Source organism: Chiloscyllium punctatum, chromosome 7, assembly GCF_047496795.1.
Source record: "Chiloscyllium punctatum isolate Juve2018m chromosome 7, sChiPun1.3, whole genome shotgun sequence".
NCBI classification, from domain to species: domain Eukaryota; kingdom Metazoa; phylum Chordata; class Chondrichthyes; order Orectolobiformes; family Hemiscylliidae; genus Chiloscyllium; species Chiloscyllium punctatum.
In genome coordinates, this window is record NC_092745.1 from 27844313 (window position 1) to 27860818 (window position 16506).

General features: G+C 44.4%; 1 protein-coding gene across 6 annotated transcripts in view; it reads right to left on the reverse strand.

Moving 5' to 3' along the window:
- LOC140479551 (roquin-1-like) overlaps positions 1-16506 on the reverse strand; it is a 120044-nt gene that overhangs the window by 58711 nt on the left and 44827 nt on the right. For all 6 annotated transcript variants that reach the window (XM_072573363.1, XM_072573364.1, XM_072573362.1 and 3 more), the window contains exons 2-5: positions 10314-10640; positions 6731-6851; positions 1892-2131; positions 624-799 (exon numbers count right to left, since the gene is read on the reverse strand). In XM_072573363.1, the coding sequence (XP_072429464.1) occupies positions 624-799; positions 1892-2131; positions 6731-6851; positions 10314-10544 (768 nt within the window). In that variant the 5' untranslated portion in view covers positions 10545-10640. The remainder of the gene's footprint in view (positions 1-623; positions 800-1891; positions 2132-6730; positions 6852-10313; positions 10641-16506) is intronic.

Here is a 16506-nt window from a genome sequence, read left to right on the forward strand (position 1 = left end):
AGAGGGTCCAGAAGAGATTTATCAAGATGTTGCTGGATAGGGAAGGTTTGAGCTATAAGAAAAAGCTGACTGGCTGGGACTTTTTCACCTGCAGGGTAGGAGGTTGAAGTTTATAAAGGGTATAGATAGAGTTAATGGTAATTGTCTTTTCCCTAGGATGGAGAATTTCAAGATGTGGAGGGGGGGACATTTTTAAGGTGAGAGGAGAGAGGTTTAAAAACAGCAGGGGAGGAAAATGTTTTTATACAGAGGGTGGCTCATGCGTGGAATGAACTTCCTGAGGAAGTGGGGGATGTGGGTACAATTACAATATTTAAAAGACATTTGGAGGTGTACATGAATAGGAATGATATGAAATGAAGAAGTGGACCAGGACCACTCAGGTGGGACTAGTTCAGTTTGGCATTATGTTTGGCCTGAACTTGTTGGGCTAAAGCTTCTGTTTCTGTGCTGCATGATTCTATGACTTTACGAGAGATGCAACATGAATGAGCCCGATGCCATCAGCAAACCTTTGAAACGATGTACTTCATAATCAAGAATACAAATTAATTATGTAACTAGTTGTTGCCCTAAAATCAGTAACCTTCAGTCTGTATATCCCACTCCAAACCAAAACCTACTTTGAAACAGGAGGCTCTGTACAGCAGCTGCACCACGTGTCCAATGCTGGTCTTTGAGGCTTGAGGAAATCGAGGCTCCAACCTCTGGACAACAAACAACACCAAGACCTTTCTAGAGAGTGCAGAGCCATCTTCCAGTGCAAGCAGGACCAGTTTGAGGGCTTCTTCCTGCATAGCTGGGAGCCAGAGAGGTCATTATTCAAGAAAATACTTGCAATCTGATTGACAACACACCATTTTAGATTCAGTCCTGAACAAGTAGTTACACCTGTCCAACACTCTGCTCCAATTCCAGCCCAGTACCTTCCTATTTCCAATCTGGTATGTCCTCTGGCTCCTCCCAACCCCAGATCAGAGCTACTCCTGCTCACCCCAATCTGAGACTGGACCAGGCCCCTGCTCCAGGTCCAATTAATTTAATTTGTTTTCTATTATGCATTTTTTGACTCTGTCCAATTCCCATAATGCCTTCATTAGGATATTCAGATATAAAGAGTAAGATTTAACATAAATGAAACATTCATATGATACAGAGGAAGGGGAGAATAGTGCTTTCAAATAATAGTTCTAACTCTAATGTTCTTTCGGTTTTGAGAGGAAAGCATACAATTGCCACAGCTTTACTTTGTATCTAACCCATACAAAGAGATTGATGAGCAGAGTATAGATAGAGCTTCACTTTTTGGTTTGAAAAAGCACAATTAGCTTTATTTTCTACTTAGAAAAGTAGAGCTAGCTTTACTTTTAGTAAAATGGGTAAAGAAGACTTTACTTTCAGTTTTCTTTTGGGGGGGGGGGGGGGGGGAGAGAGAGCGGTGGGCGGCTTTGAACCTCACCCTATGCTATCCCTGTCCTAAGTGAGAGATGGGGACAGTGTAGAGGAGCTTTACTCTAACTCCAAATATGGTCTCTGTCCTGGGAATGTTTGATGGAAGACAGTGAAGCCTGACACTTTAAGAGTGTAGATACAACTTTACTGTGTATCTGACCTCATGCTGTCTGTCCTGTGCGTACTTCAAGGGACAAAGAAGACCAAAACACAGAAGTAGAATTAGGCCATTCAGCCCTTTAACATTGAAATGGGAAGTTTACTCTATATCTAACCCCTGCCTTCGAACTGTTCCATTCCCCAGCACTCTACAGCATTAAATGTTGATCCAAAAATTGCAAAAGGAAAACATCTATTTGATGAGAGTCTAAAATCCTGACAGGTTAACACATCTAGGGCGTATGAAATGTCAACTTGCTGAGCCATTCAGTAACCCTACCTGGTCCAAGAAACTGACAGCCCCTGGCTCGGACAGCTGCCCAGAGATTGGATGAGAGTTGCTGTGGGTTTTGATGCTGAAGGATGAGCTCAGTGACCGTGCGCTCCCCCAGTGAACGAGCAGCTCTCATTGCCCGGATCCGACCTTCCTCTTCCACTAGCTGACAGTGGACCAGTGTAACCAGCTTCCTCTGCATGGGCCTGCTCAGCACGCTCTGTGCAGCACTGCTGAGCACCACACCTGCAATACAAAACAGCACAGCTCAGCAGTACAGCAGGGCCAGATCTGAGCAGCTGGCGTAGACTGGAGCCAGGTCCACAGTTCCAACACCAAAATCACTGACCATCAGGGATACAGAGCTTAAAAATGTGTTGCTGGAAAAGCGCAGGAGGTCAGGCAGCATCAAAGGAGAAGGAGAATCGATGTTTCGGGCATAAGCCCTTCTTCAGGAACACATTCAGGAGCCCTCTTCCAGCAACACATTTTTAAGCTCTGATCCCCAGCATCTGCAGTCCTCACTTTCATCAGGGATACAGCCAAACTTGAGCAGGCCAAGGAAGACCATCTTCCATAGGCATAAGTCCAGCATCCTGTATTTCTACACTGTCCAATTTCTCAGTATTCTATTATGCTAGTGCCAAGCTTACAACTCGAGAACACTTGAGAAAAGGGAGTCACATATACTGCAAGACCCGGCAGTCACTGACCGCATCAGCTGTAAAAAGAGTCTGCTCTCATGACATAATTTTTGACCAACTGTAGTTAAATTGAAATTACAAATGATACCAGCCAGCCAGTTACTGTGTAGGATTTCCCTTCTCAGTTTTGCCACCTTGTCATCACTTTGAGAGCTGGAATTCCTGCCCTGAACTGACCTCTGAGGTTTTAGTTGGATTTAGTCTGTTTTTCGTGCCCTTTGTCAATTCACTTCAGTAACAGTCCATGTCATCCCCAAGGCTACTCGGTGTTATGAAATAATGAGATTGTGGGTTTGTCTGAACAACAACTTGCATTTGTATCTCTAACATTGTAACATGTCCCAGCGCACTATGAAAGTGGTAAATTTTAAAAGACATCTTAAGGAGATCAAATTAAAAGGGCATGAATTCGAGAACTGGGGGAAGGCCTAGCAACTGTGGGCACACACCAATGGTGGATTGAAAGGAGCAGGGGTTGGATAAGAGGTCAGAATTGGAATCCTGATATGGAGCATCAAGCATGGAGGGACTGAACAACAACAGGATAAGACATCGTGACTCATAGAACATGAGCCTGCTTAGTAAAAGGACAATCTTCAAAATATATAGCTCAGATAACCAGGCGAAAGGAAGTACTGCAGATGCTGGAGATTAAAGTCAAGCGTGTGGTGCTGGAAAAGCACAGCAGGTCAGGCAGCATCCGAGGAGCAGGAAAATCAACGTTTTGGGCAAAAGCCCTTCATCAGGAAGGGGGCCACATTTCCTGATGAAGGGCTTTTGCCCGAAATGTCAATATTCCTGCTCCTCGGATGCTGCCTGACCAGCTGCGTTTTTCCAGCATAGCTCTGATAACCAGCAAACTTCTAAACTTTTATATATTTACAGAAGCAGTAAAGGTTCTATAAGAAGAGACCTTGCTGATCCTAACAGCACTGTGGCTATAGGTACACCACACAGACTGCAGCAGCTCACAATGACATCTCACCAGCCACTCAGGTGTTGGACAACGCATGGTGGCCCAAACACTGCCACCAACATCCCATGAAATAATTGTTTAAATACATGACAATGAGAGGTGCCAAGAACCATCTCACAGGCCTGAAATTGGGCAGCTAGCTCCAGGCATCATCTTGCTGAATGGCTTGCTGAGTGGAAGGCACCATGGGTCAGTAGATGCCTGTGCGTGGTGTTCCACACTGACAACACTTTGTGCTATGGGTTGAAGCAGAGGGGCATCATAAAGCTGTAACGGCTATGGCACAGGGTCAAGGCCTAAGTTTCTTTGCCCACTCTAAATAGGGCAGAGTTTGTCTGGAGTCTTTCTCCTGCTATTCTGGGTACAGAGCAGGACATGGGGTGGGGGAAAATCAAGGGCTGGATACTTTCCAGGTGACTGGGAACCTCCCATCAGACCACAGCAGAGACTATGCTAGCAAAGATCACACTGGGAGTGTGGCAGGAGCATCAGACAAGGTTCCAGGTTATGCTCTGTGAATCAGGTACCTAGATCACTCGGCACTTCTAAGCAAGCAGAGATAGATTGGACAACAGAATAAAGCCAGGGCAAACACATTTCTGCTGTTTTACTAATCATTGCTTTCTGCTGGCCTTCCAATCAACATTTTTCTTCATTGACAATTATGCCCAATGGATTTTCCAGCTCAAGAAGTTACTCCCCTTCAAACACGAAAGTTTGGGATGGCACAGGGGCTCAGTGGTTAACACCGCTGCCTCACAACACCAGTGAGCTGGTTCGATTCCAGACTTGGGCGGCCGTTTGCACATTTTCCCTATGCTTACGTGGGCTTCCTCCAGGTGCTCTGGTTTCCTCCCACAATCACAAAGATGTGTAGGTATGACTGAACTAAAAATTGCCCTGCAGTATCCAGGGTTAATCCACCAAACCTGCATACCCATGTGGAGCTATGGGATGAAGAGTTGGGTCTTGGGGGGCTCTTTGGAGGGTCGGTACAAACTAAATGGGCCTAATGGCCTCTTCCACATGCTAGGGATTCTGAGTGCGCCAATAATTTGAACTGCAAATTCATTTGAAGCAGGAGGTCAATGTACAGGGCTCTAGTAGCACAGAATTTTAAAACGTTTAACTGGAGAAGATAAGGTGATGACCGCCCGCATCATGTCATGGATACAGGGTTAACAGCTAAATCTCAGTAAAGTAACACCCGAGGCCGAGCGGGAAGACACTTACAGTTGTATGCTAAACACTTGAACTGCAAGCAGAAACTAATTTAATCAGCAACGTAAGGAAAGGTATTGGGGAGAAGACCTAAACACAGCAGGCAGTGATTTCCCACATCTCAAGCGTCAGACGGTCTCCCATAAAAGGCATGACTCACACAGAATTTCAGATGACAGAACAGGTTATTATTATTCCATTTTGTCAGACACATGGTATACTGTACACAGGCTCCCAACTGCTGCTTGCAGCCTAGCTCCTTATAAAGCAGCCAGTCATGACAGAATGATGCCTGATGCAAATTATTGTTCTACTAAATCACTAGGAGTGGAACTTCACCCATCCCCATAATTAAATTTCAGTCTGTAACTCGCTCCCGGGTATCTGTTAGGTTATGATAAATCATTCAGACCCTTTATTATAATTTAGTCTGTAACATGCTCCTGGATATCTGTAATTCTATATATAAAACATCCCAAACCTCTTGATTATATTCCATTCTGTAAATCATTCCTGGGTATCTGTTATATATAAACCACCCCAATGTTTTAGATTAGATTCCAGTCTGAAACTCAATCCGAGAGATCTAATCCTATACATACACCATTCAAACATTTTTGATTAGATTTCAGCTTGTAACACATGCCCACATATCAAATATTCCATATATAAAATATTTAAACCCGTTGGTTAGGTTCTCGACCTTAACTCCCGCCCACCCAGTCTTCCATCCATATGCCAAAACCTGGGGGCTCTTGTGCTATAAGTATTGTCCCCACCCCTGAAACAAGAGGCCCAGGTTAAAGTCCCACTTGTCCCAGTGGTATGTAATAACAGCTTTATTAGAAAGCATCCACACCAAAATCTTTGATTAGATTCCAACCTGCAGCTCACTGGATCTGTTATTTTGCACATGAACCACTCGAACCTCTCAATTATTTTGCAGCCTGTAACTCACTCCCAAGTACAATTATTCTACATATAAACAACCCTGAAACCCTCAATTAGATTTCAGCCTGCAACTCAATCCTGAATATCTTAGCAGTCTGCATAAAAACCACGCCTGGAGGAAGAACGCCTCATCTTCCGCCTCGGAACACTTCAACCCCAGGGCATCTATGTGGACTTCATCAGTTTCCTCATTTCCCCTCCCCTAACCTTACCCCAGTTCCAAACTTCCAGCTCAGCACCGTCCCCATGACCTGTCCTACCTGCCAATCTTTCTTTCCACCTATCCGCTCCACCCCCACCCCACCCTCCAAATTTATCTCTCGACCCTGGAGGTTCCCTGCCTCCATTCCTGATGAAGGGCTTTTGCCCGAAATGTCGATTTTCCTGCTCCGCGGATGCTGCCTGACCTGCTGTGCTTTTCCAGCACCACTCTAATCTAGATTTTGGTTTCTAGCATCTGCAGTCCTCACTTTTGCCTGCATAAAAACCACCCAAACTATAAGATTAGACAGTCTGTAACACATGCCCAGGTATCTGTGATGCTTTATATATACCCTCAAACCCAATTACATTCCAGCCTGTAACTCACTTCTGCAGATGTTATTCTATATATGTAAAACCCTTTGAGCCTCCAAGTAGATTTCAGTCTGTAACTCACTTCTGGGTATTGGTCATTCTATATATAAGCTCTTCAAATCCCTCATAAGCAAAATATTGCCAAAGGTGGACATTTTAAATAAAAGCAGAAAATGCTGCAGACGTTCAGCATCTGAGAGAGAAACAGTCAGTATTTTGAGTCCAGTTGGAGCTTTCTTCTGAACTGCCCAGTTGTCCAAAACCTTGGTTTAGATTTTAGCTTGTAACTCACTGAGGTACCTACTACTATACGTAAAGTGCCTGAAGCAAGTGTTTAAAATAAATACTCGATAAACCTCCCAAAAAATAAATCTCCATGTCAGTGTACAGTAGGAATGTCTCAATAACTTCAAGTACCTCTGGTACTGCTGAGTGGTTTGAGGTACAGTGCCAATTCCTCCACACATTTCTTTGCCTCTTCATAGTGTTTGGTATTTTCTGCTCCTGTACACAAGGTGACAGACTGTGGCTCTGGAATCTGCACATAATTAGAATAATTTTACAAAATGTTGTTCACTGTATATAATTAATAGTGAAATGATAACATACTGTAATAAAAATTTTAATTAATGTAAGATATTATAGAGCTTTAGCAGCATTCACAAGAGAACACAAGTTTGTTATACAGTAACAAATTAACACATTTCACTTAAATTGCAATTTAAAACGATAGCGTAAATGTATTGTGTCTTTCGTGACTTCAAACACTCCCTTATACCCACTGAAGCACTTCAGAAGTGCAGTCACTGTTGCACTGTGTGAAACACTGTTGTCTTGAGATGGTTATATCCACAGTAAATAGAACAAGTACCCAAACACAGCACCAAGCTGCAGAATGCACAGATAATGTGACCCCAGTCTCTCCACATACATACCAATGTGCCCCCAGGGAAAAGGTTCGCCGTCTAAATATAAAAGGATAGAGTGAAATGAGGAAGTGTAGATGTGATTGCGTTAACTGGAGTTTGCACTTGTTTTGACACATTCAGTCATGACTCAATGGCCTGTGGAATCAACCCACAGAAGCACTCTGGCCTGAACTGAGGTGTGCGAGCTTTAGTACCAGAAAGAATCTGATTATGAACCAAAATTTTAAGTACAGAATTGTAAAATCAGGCAGTATCCATTCCATTCAAAAACAAATACTCAGCAACAAAGACTTGTGGCTTACAAGGGAATATAAAGGTTATCACTAGATTAAAGGTAGCTTAAAATATTTCAAAGAATAATCACAAGCAAAGGAGAGTTTTAGTATCAGAGGTGGTGACCAGAAAGTTGTCCAAAAAAAAAACCACAACAAAATAGGATGAATAAACTAGCTAGAAATCTAAAGTCAGGCTAGAAGAGCTTTCTCTAGTATATAAACAATAAAGCATCCCTTAAAGGCAGTGACGAGAGAAATCATTGTGGGGAATAAGCAAATGACAGACACATTAAACAAATACTTTGTGATTTCACAGCTGAAGCTGCTACAAATTACATACCAGAAACATAGGAAAACAAATGTACTTAAGGTAATTAGTATTAGCAAAGAAAATGTATTACAAAAGCTTAAGGAATAAGAGCCGATGGCCTACTTCCCAGCACTGGCTATAACTTTCCAGAAGTCCTAAATTTTAAAACTGTCCCTGCACCTTAGAAATTTGCAAATGCTACACTGGTTATTCAAGAAAGAAGGTAAGTGTGTAAACAGGGAGGCACCATGGCTCAGTGGTTAGCACTGCTGCCTCACAGCACCAGGGACATTAGTCAGATGGAGGTGGGTCCTCTTCAGAGGGTTGGTGTAGACTTGTTGGACCAAAGGGCCTGTTTCCACACCGTCGGGAATCTAATCTAATCTAATCTATAAATCAGTTTAACCCGTCATTAGGAAAACTCAATAATTCAGTATTATGAAATCTTAATGCACTTAAAGAGTAATAGTATAATCAGAGTCAACACTGTTTTAAGAAAGGGAAATCATACTTGACAAATTTGTCAAAAGGAGCACAGGATGCAGCAAAGCTGGATGTCGAAAAGCCTTTTGAGGAGGTGTATTGTTATTAAAAACTTCATACTGAAAGATTTTTTGAACGGGAGTTTGAGACAGTGTGGTCAACTTGTGCAGTGAGTTACATGCTCATAGCAGCCAAATGGTTTTTTTTTAGATTACTTACAGTGTGGAAACAGGCCCTTCGGCCCAACAAGTCCACACCGCCCCGCCGAAGCGCAACCCACCCATACCCCTACATCTACCCCTTACCTAACACTATGGACAATTTAGCATGGCCAATTCACCTGACCTGCACATCTTTGGATTGTGGGAGGAAACCGGAGCACCCGGAGGAAACCCACGCAGACACGGGGAGAACGTGCAAACTCCACACAGTCAGTCGCCTGAGGCGGGAATTGAACCCGGATCTCTGGCGCTGTGAGGCAGCAGTGCTAACCACTGTGCCACCGTGCCGCTTAGCAAGTTCTGTGGTTTTCAGGATAATTAAAGATGTGAACTAATTGCAATGTTTAAGCTGATTAAGTTAGTCAACAGGGCAGACAGAAAGATACCATTTCCTCTGATCGCAGAGAGGGGTGGGTCTACAACAAAGGGTGGGTCTACAACAAAGGGTGCTAACTTAAAATTGAACCAAGCCATTCCAAGGGGACATTAAGAAATATTCTACAGACAAAGGCAACAATCTTCAAACCTCTCCTCAAAAAAGCTGTCATTACACAGGGGCCAAGGAGAAATTTTTAAAACTGTGATTGGCTAAGACTTTTGTTCGGTATGACTATCAAGGGTTACAGAACTAAGACTGGCGAATGGAATTCAGATACAGGACAGCCTGCAACAGAGTGAAAGAGACTAGAGGGGTTGAATGGCAGGTTGCGATGAAGGGGCCATGAGATAAAGTTAGCATGTGCTGGTTAATTAAAAAGTTTCTGTCTGTAGTGCAGTAGGAATTGGAAAGATCGAGTTCCACAGAAACCAGCGAAGTGGTCACTGAACAGGCCGCATGAAGAGGAGAAAAGAATCTCGCACAGAGTGTTGCAATGACTCAGCAACTGCAACTCTGAAAATAACAACTCCTTCAGACAAACATGTGTCACAGGCACTGAAACTGAAACTCTTGCCAAACACTGCTGTGACACTACATGCAACAGGACCATTCACAGAACGTACTATCATCATCAAATGGTGCAGGTTCAGTTTCACTCTCTCATCCACAGTGATCAGAGCTTGCAATTTCCAGCTCAACTCAGCTTACTGACACCACAGGGCTACTATCTAGGGAGAGAGTAACTGACAACATCTTCTAATACAAGGAGAGAGATAGTTCATCAGATCTTTCCACAGCAACAGTCCTCTTCTTCATTAGAAAGAAGCACCAAGTGTGGTATCACACAAGGAGAGCAGAATACACTGACCACAGTAGCACACAGAGTACTTGTGTACTGACTAAAGCTGACTTGTACTGACTTGTGTACTGACATAGGAAACAAGTAAATGTTGTCCTTCTTGGATACTATAAGCAGCTTTAATGGCAGTAAGACTGGAAGGAATGATGATGATTTTGGGTGTGAAGACATTGCTTGCACCTGAGGAAATGGGACTCGCTCAGATTTGCCAAGCACCTCCAGGAAATAAATAATACTCTCCCAGGCACAGTAGCATATAAAAATTGAGAAAAAAAAATCATAGGGACAATAATACATTGAGGTTAAATTTTCATTCAACACCACTAATTCAAAGAGCTTTAGAGAAGTTTTAAAGAGGGCTGCTTATAGAATAAGGATCCATCCAATTCGTAAATGACTGCTGTGGTACGTGTGCACTTCTGTATAAGACAGCAATGGCAGCAGCATGGGCTACAAGGGTTAAGGCCATATATTGAAAAACTCCTACCTTATTTGGCAAGCAAAGGCAGGAAAACATACTTGAAAAAGTAACTTAAACTCTTACCTGGGCCCCCACCAGTTGTAACAGTGCAGAGTTCACAGGTAACATATCTATATCTGTGTTGATAGTGGTTTGGTCAAAAGGACAGGCTTTGCGATGAAGTTTGTTGAGACACATCTTGCAGACTGTGTGTCCACAGCCTAAGCTGATGGGCTTGCGTATGTTCTCATCGAATGTCTGGCAGCAGATTGGGCAGGAGAGGAAGTCTGTCCATTGTGGAGCCTGCACAGGCATTGTGGCGGTGAAAAATGGGGAGATTCCTGTGGAATCAAACTGTCAGTAACAGGGTCGCGTTGACATCGTCTCAGAGCTCATTGTACAATACATCATCTGTAATCAAAAAGGTAAACAGGTCAAAGGTTAATCCAAAGTTGCTGGTGGAATCATTTGACAGTTCAAAAAGGGCACATCATTCACTCACCCAACTGTGCATTGCTGAAAGAAAGGTATGTCTGCCATTTTAACTAAGGACATGGGGCTTACTGCCCCGAATCTGTCTAAAGACATTGTACTTACACAGATTTCTAGAATGTCATGTTAAACCCCAGCCACCTGTCTGGACATTGATAACATTGTGTTTTCACATGCTGTCAGTCTCTCACTCATGCAGGTCAGCACAAGTAACATTGCCATATATTTCAGTGGGGAGCATTTTGGGAACACTAATCATAGTCATTAAGTTTTTAAGATCAATAAGGGTAAGACTGGTCCTCTGGTGGAAGTGCAAAATTGAGGGAAGGTTAATTACAGCATTATGAGACAGGAACTGGAGAAACCAGATTGGGGACTGCCATTTGATGGCAATCTGCATTTGATATGAGGGTATCTCTTAAGGAGCAGTTTGATCAGAGTTCAGGACCAACACATTCCTGTGAGGATGAAAGGTATGGGAGCCTTGGAAAACAAGGGGGATTGAAGGTTTAGTCAAAAAGAAGGAGGAAGTATATTTAAGGTTTAGGAAACTTAAATCAAACAAAGCCATTGAGGAATGTAAAGGAAGCAGAAAAGGACAAAGAAGGGAATTTATGCATGAAGCCAGAGAAAGGGGGTGAGGTGCTCAATGGTTCCATCACTGAGATGGACAACAATTTCATAGAGATGTACAGACCCTTCTGACTAACGTGTCAATGCCAACTAGACATCCTAAATTAATCTAGTCCCATTTGCCAGCATTTGACTCATATCCCTCTAAACCCTTCCTGTTTATATACTCATCCAGGTGCCTTTTGTTATTGCACCAGCCTTCACCAATCCCTCTGGCAGATCATTCCATCCACACACCAACCTCTGCATGAAAACGCTACCACTTAAGTCCTTTGTAAATCTCTCCAGTCTCACCTTCAACCTGTGCCCTCTAATTTTAGACTCACGCAGCCGGGGAAAAGATGCCATGTCTATTTACCCTATCCGTGCCCCTCATTATTTTATAAACCTCGATTCGGTGATCCCTTAGCCTCCGATGCTCCAGGGAAAACAGCTTATTCAACCTCTCTATAGCTCAAATCCTCCAGCCCTAGCAGCATCCTTGTAAACCTTTTCTGAATCCTTCCAAGTTTCACAAAACTCTTTCAACAGGAGAGACAGCAGAATTGCAAACACTACTCCAAGTGTCCTATCCAACGTCCTGTACAGCCACATCACGACCTCCCAATTCCTACACTCAATACACTGAACAATAAAGACAAGCATACTAAATGTCTTTTCCACTATCCTGTCCAGCTGGAACTATGAACCTGCACTCCAAGGTCACTTTGTTCAGCAACACTCCCCAGTACTTTCCCATTAAGTGCATAAGTCTTACCATGATTTGCCTTTCCAAAACACAGCACCTTACATTTATCTAAATTGAACTCCATCTGCCACTCCTCAGCCCATTGGCCCATCTGATCAAGATCCCATTGTAATCGGAGATAATTGCACCTCCAATTTTGGTGTCATCTGCAAACTTACTAATCATTCCTCCTATGTTCACATCCAAATCATTTATATAAATGACAAAACCAGCGGACACAGCACCGATCCTGGTACAACACTGGTCACAGGCCTTGAGTCTGAAAAGCAATCCTCCTCTACCACCCTATGTCTTCGACTTTCGGTAGCAAATGGCTAAGTTCTGCCTGTACTCCATGAGATCTAACCTTGCTAACCAGTCTACCACGTGGAACCTTGTCAAACATCTTTACTGAAGTCCAGAAAGATCACGTCCACCGCTCTACCCTCAGCGATCCCTTTTGGTACTGCTTCAAAAAACCTCAATCAAGTCAGTGAGATGTGATTTCCCAGGCACAAACTCATGTTGATTAATTCTAATCAGTCCTTGCCTTTCCAAATACATGTCTATCCTGTCCCTCAGGATTCCCTGCAACAACTTGCTGACCACTGATGTCAGGCTCACTGGTCTATACTTCCCAGCTTTTCCTTACCACCTTCCTTAAGTAGTGGCACTTTAGCCAGCCTCCAGTCTTCAGGCACCTCACTTGTGATTATTGATGATAAAAATATATGGATGATATTAAGATCATGGAAGGGTATGTTGATATTCGACAGCACGTCAACATTAAAGATGGCGGCGGCATTGGGGGTTTTGAAAAACATTAAAAGGTTGATAAGGCCCCAGGCCCTGAAGGGATCGACCCCAGGATACTGGAGGAGGCAAGGGAGGAGATTGTTGGGGCATGGACAAATGTTTGAAGCCTCCTTAGCCACTGGAGAGGTCCAGAAGACTGGAGAATAGCCAATGTTGCTCTTTTGTTTAAAAAGGGTAACCAGGATAATCTAGGAGATTATAGGCTGGTGAGTTTTACAGCAGTGGTAGGGAAATTATATAAGATACTTCAGGACAGGATTCACTCAATTGGAAAAGACGACTTATTAGGGATAGTCAGCATGGCTTTGAGAGGGGAAGATCTTGTATCACCAACTCGATTCCACTTTGAGGAAATGACAAAGATGCTTGAGGAGGTTAGGGTAGTGGATGCTGTCTACATGGGCTTTACAAAAATATTTGACAAAGTCTCTCATGGTGGACTGTACCAGAAGACGAATTCATGGTAACTTGGCAATTTGGGTACAAAATTGGCTTGGTAATAGGAGTCAGAGGGTAGATGTGGAGGAGTATTTTTCTCACGAAGCCTGGGACTAGTTGTGGTCCACAAGGATCAGTGATGGGACCTCTGTTGTTTGATGTGTTATGTAGATGAAAATGTAGGTGGTCTAATTAGCAAGTTTGCAGAGGACAAGAATTGGTGCATTTGTGGACAGTGAGGAAGGTTATCAAAGGATACAGCAGGGTACATCAGTTGGAAAGTTGGGTAATGAAAGAGCAGATGGAGTTTAGTCCAGACATGTGTGAAGTGGTGCACCTTGTGAGGTCAAATGCAACAGAAAGGTATACAGCAAGTGGCAGGACCCTTAGGAGCATTGATTTACAGAGGGATCTTGGGGTCCAAGTCCATAGCTCCCAGAAAGTGAATATGGTGGTAAAGAAGGTGTTATGGCACATTGATCATCATCAGTTGGGGCACCAAGTGTAAAAGCTGGCAAGTCATGGTGCAGCTGTATTAAAAAAACAATTTTAGCTAGGCCTCATTTGGGAGTAGTGTATGCAGTTCCTATCCCTAGAGAATGCGTAGATTTTGGAGAGGGTGTAAAAGATGTTTAACTAGATTGGAGGATTTAGTTAAACTTAGATCGTTTTCACTAGAGTGTCGCAGGCTGAGGGAAGTATATAAAATTATGAGAGGTGGATAATCAAAATCTCTTCCCAGGGTGAAAACATCAAATACTATGGGGCATAGGTTTAAGGAAAGTGGGGAGAAGCTTATGGGATAATTGTTTTTTAAACACAGAGAGGCAAGGGCCAAGAACATACTGGGGACATGGTAGAAGCAGAATTGGGACTCAGCAAAGTTTGAGAGACATTTAGACAAAACCATGAACACGCAGAGAACAGAGGGATACGGACCATGTACAAGCAGATGAGATTCATTAAGAATAGCATCATGGTGGGAGAAAGTGAAGACCACAAATGCTGGAGATCAGAGTCAAAGAGTGAGATACTGGAAAAGCAGTCAAATCAGGCAGCATCTGAGGAGCAGGACAGTCGACATTTTGAGCATAAGCTCTTCATCAGGAAAGGCTTATGCACAAAACGTCAACTCTCCTGCTCCTTGGAATGCTGCCTGACCAGCATCGTGGTGGGCTGAAGGGCCTGTTCCTTTGCTACACAGTTTTATGTTTCCTATACGAAATCTGTATTCTCATGGCATATTTCACAATCTCAGGAATTGCCAACATTTTTGATAGCCAATGAACTGCCTTTGTAAGCAATTGCTGTGAGCAATTGGTAAATTGACAAGCAGCAATGAGATTAAGACCAGACCACCTGAAAGACATCAAGCCTGAATGTGTAACGATCCCTCAGCAGAATGTCTGCCAAGATTACTGTTTCAAGTACTGGGATTTGAACTGCTTATTCAGATGACAGAGTATTACTCATCTAGTCAAGGCTTAACAGTAATTTTGGAACCTGGAATCTAGAACAGGAATGGCAGGATGGAACCGTTCCTTAGTTAGCTCAGAGATAACTGGTGAGAAAATTAAATTGCCATCTCGTTGCCATGGAAGACAAGCCTAAAGTTGGGTAACATGTTTGAGGATCAACAACCAGAAGGCACAGATTTACAAGTGTTCTGCAGAAGAAGCAAAAGTGAAGTGAAAAGAAGCCTGTCTCACAAAGTAATGCACTGCCTAGAAGTGAGGTGAAGGCAAGCTCAATTGAGACTTTGAAGAGGCATTAGATGATTATTTCAATAGAAACTATGTTACAGGGTTATGAGAGAAAAGCAGGAAATTGGCACAAAGTCAAAATGCTCAGAAAGCCAGTGCAGACTCAATGGGCTGAATGGCTTCCATAGCAATTTGGAGGGTTGAACAGCTCACAGAACAGAATAAACACACACCGAGTCCTTGATAAACCTCCTAACATACTTCATTTTCACAGTCTCAATGCATTTCCAACTCCTTTCTGTCAAAGTTAACTTCCCTTTAAAAGCATTCAGACTCAACTTCGAAAGCATCCACTGGGCAAATATCTATCTTCTGAATTCCCTTTTGGATTTATTGGTGATGATCTTACAAATATAGTATAAAAATAAAAACAGAACACACTGAAAACTAGGCTGATGTTTCCAGTGAACAGCTTTTTTATTTGTCGTTTCTATTTTTTATTTTGTGTTAACTTGAAGGGTCCTCGTTTTGGTTAACTCATGAAGAGCTGCCTACTCCATTCTCCAGCATATGTGGAGCTTCTGCATCATAGGGTAGATCTTACCCCAGCAACACAAAATAAAGCAAAGGCCTTGCCACATTCTCCCAATCTGGCTCCCATCTTATGCTGCATGGGGAAGGCATTAAGCAACCTAGCTTCCCTCTTCCCAATTCATGGCCAGTTGAAGGGTTCTTTATCTCCACTACAGTGGATATACAGCAGGGGAATGTAAAGGCAGATTAGGAGATGGGGGGTGAGTGAGGGGGGGGGGGGTGAGTGAGGGGGGAGGGGGTGAGTGAGGGGGGGGGGGGGGTGAGTGAGGGGGGGGGGGGGTGAGTGAGGGGGGGGGGGTGAGTGAGGGGGGGGGGTGAGTGAGGGGGGGGGTGAGTGAGGGGGGGGGGTGAGTGAGGGGGGGGGGTGAGTGAGGGGGGGGGGGTGAGTGAGGGGGGGGTGAGAGTGAGGGGGGGGGTGAGTGAGGGGGGAGGGTGAGTGAGGGGGGGGGTGAGTGAGGGGGGGGGGTGAGTGAGGGGGGGGGTGAGTGAGGGGGGGGGGTGAGTGAGGGGGGGGGTGAGTGAGGGGGGGGGGGTGAGTGAGGGGGGGGGGGGTGAGTGAGGGGGGGGGGGTGAGTGAGGGGGGGGGTGAGTGAGGGGGGGGGTGAGTGAGGGGGGGGGTGAGTGAGGGGGGGGGGTGAGTGAGGGGGGGGGGGTGAGTGAGGGGGGGGGGTGAGGGAGGGGGGGGGGGGGGTGAGTGAGGGGGGGGTGAGTGAGGGGGGGGGGTGAGTGAGGGGGGGGGTGAGTGAGGGGGGGGGTGAGTGAGGGGGGGGGGTGAGTGAGGGGGGGGGGGGTGAGTGAGGGGGGGGGTGAGTGAGGGGGGGGGGTGAGTGAGGGGGGGGTGAGTGAGGGGGGGGGGTGAGTGAGGGGGGGGGTG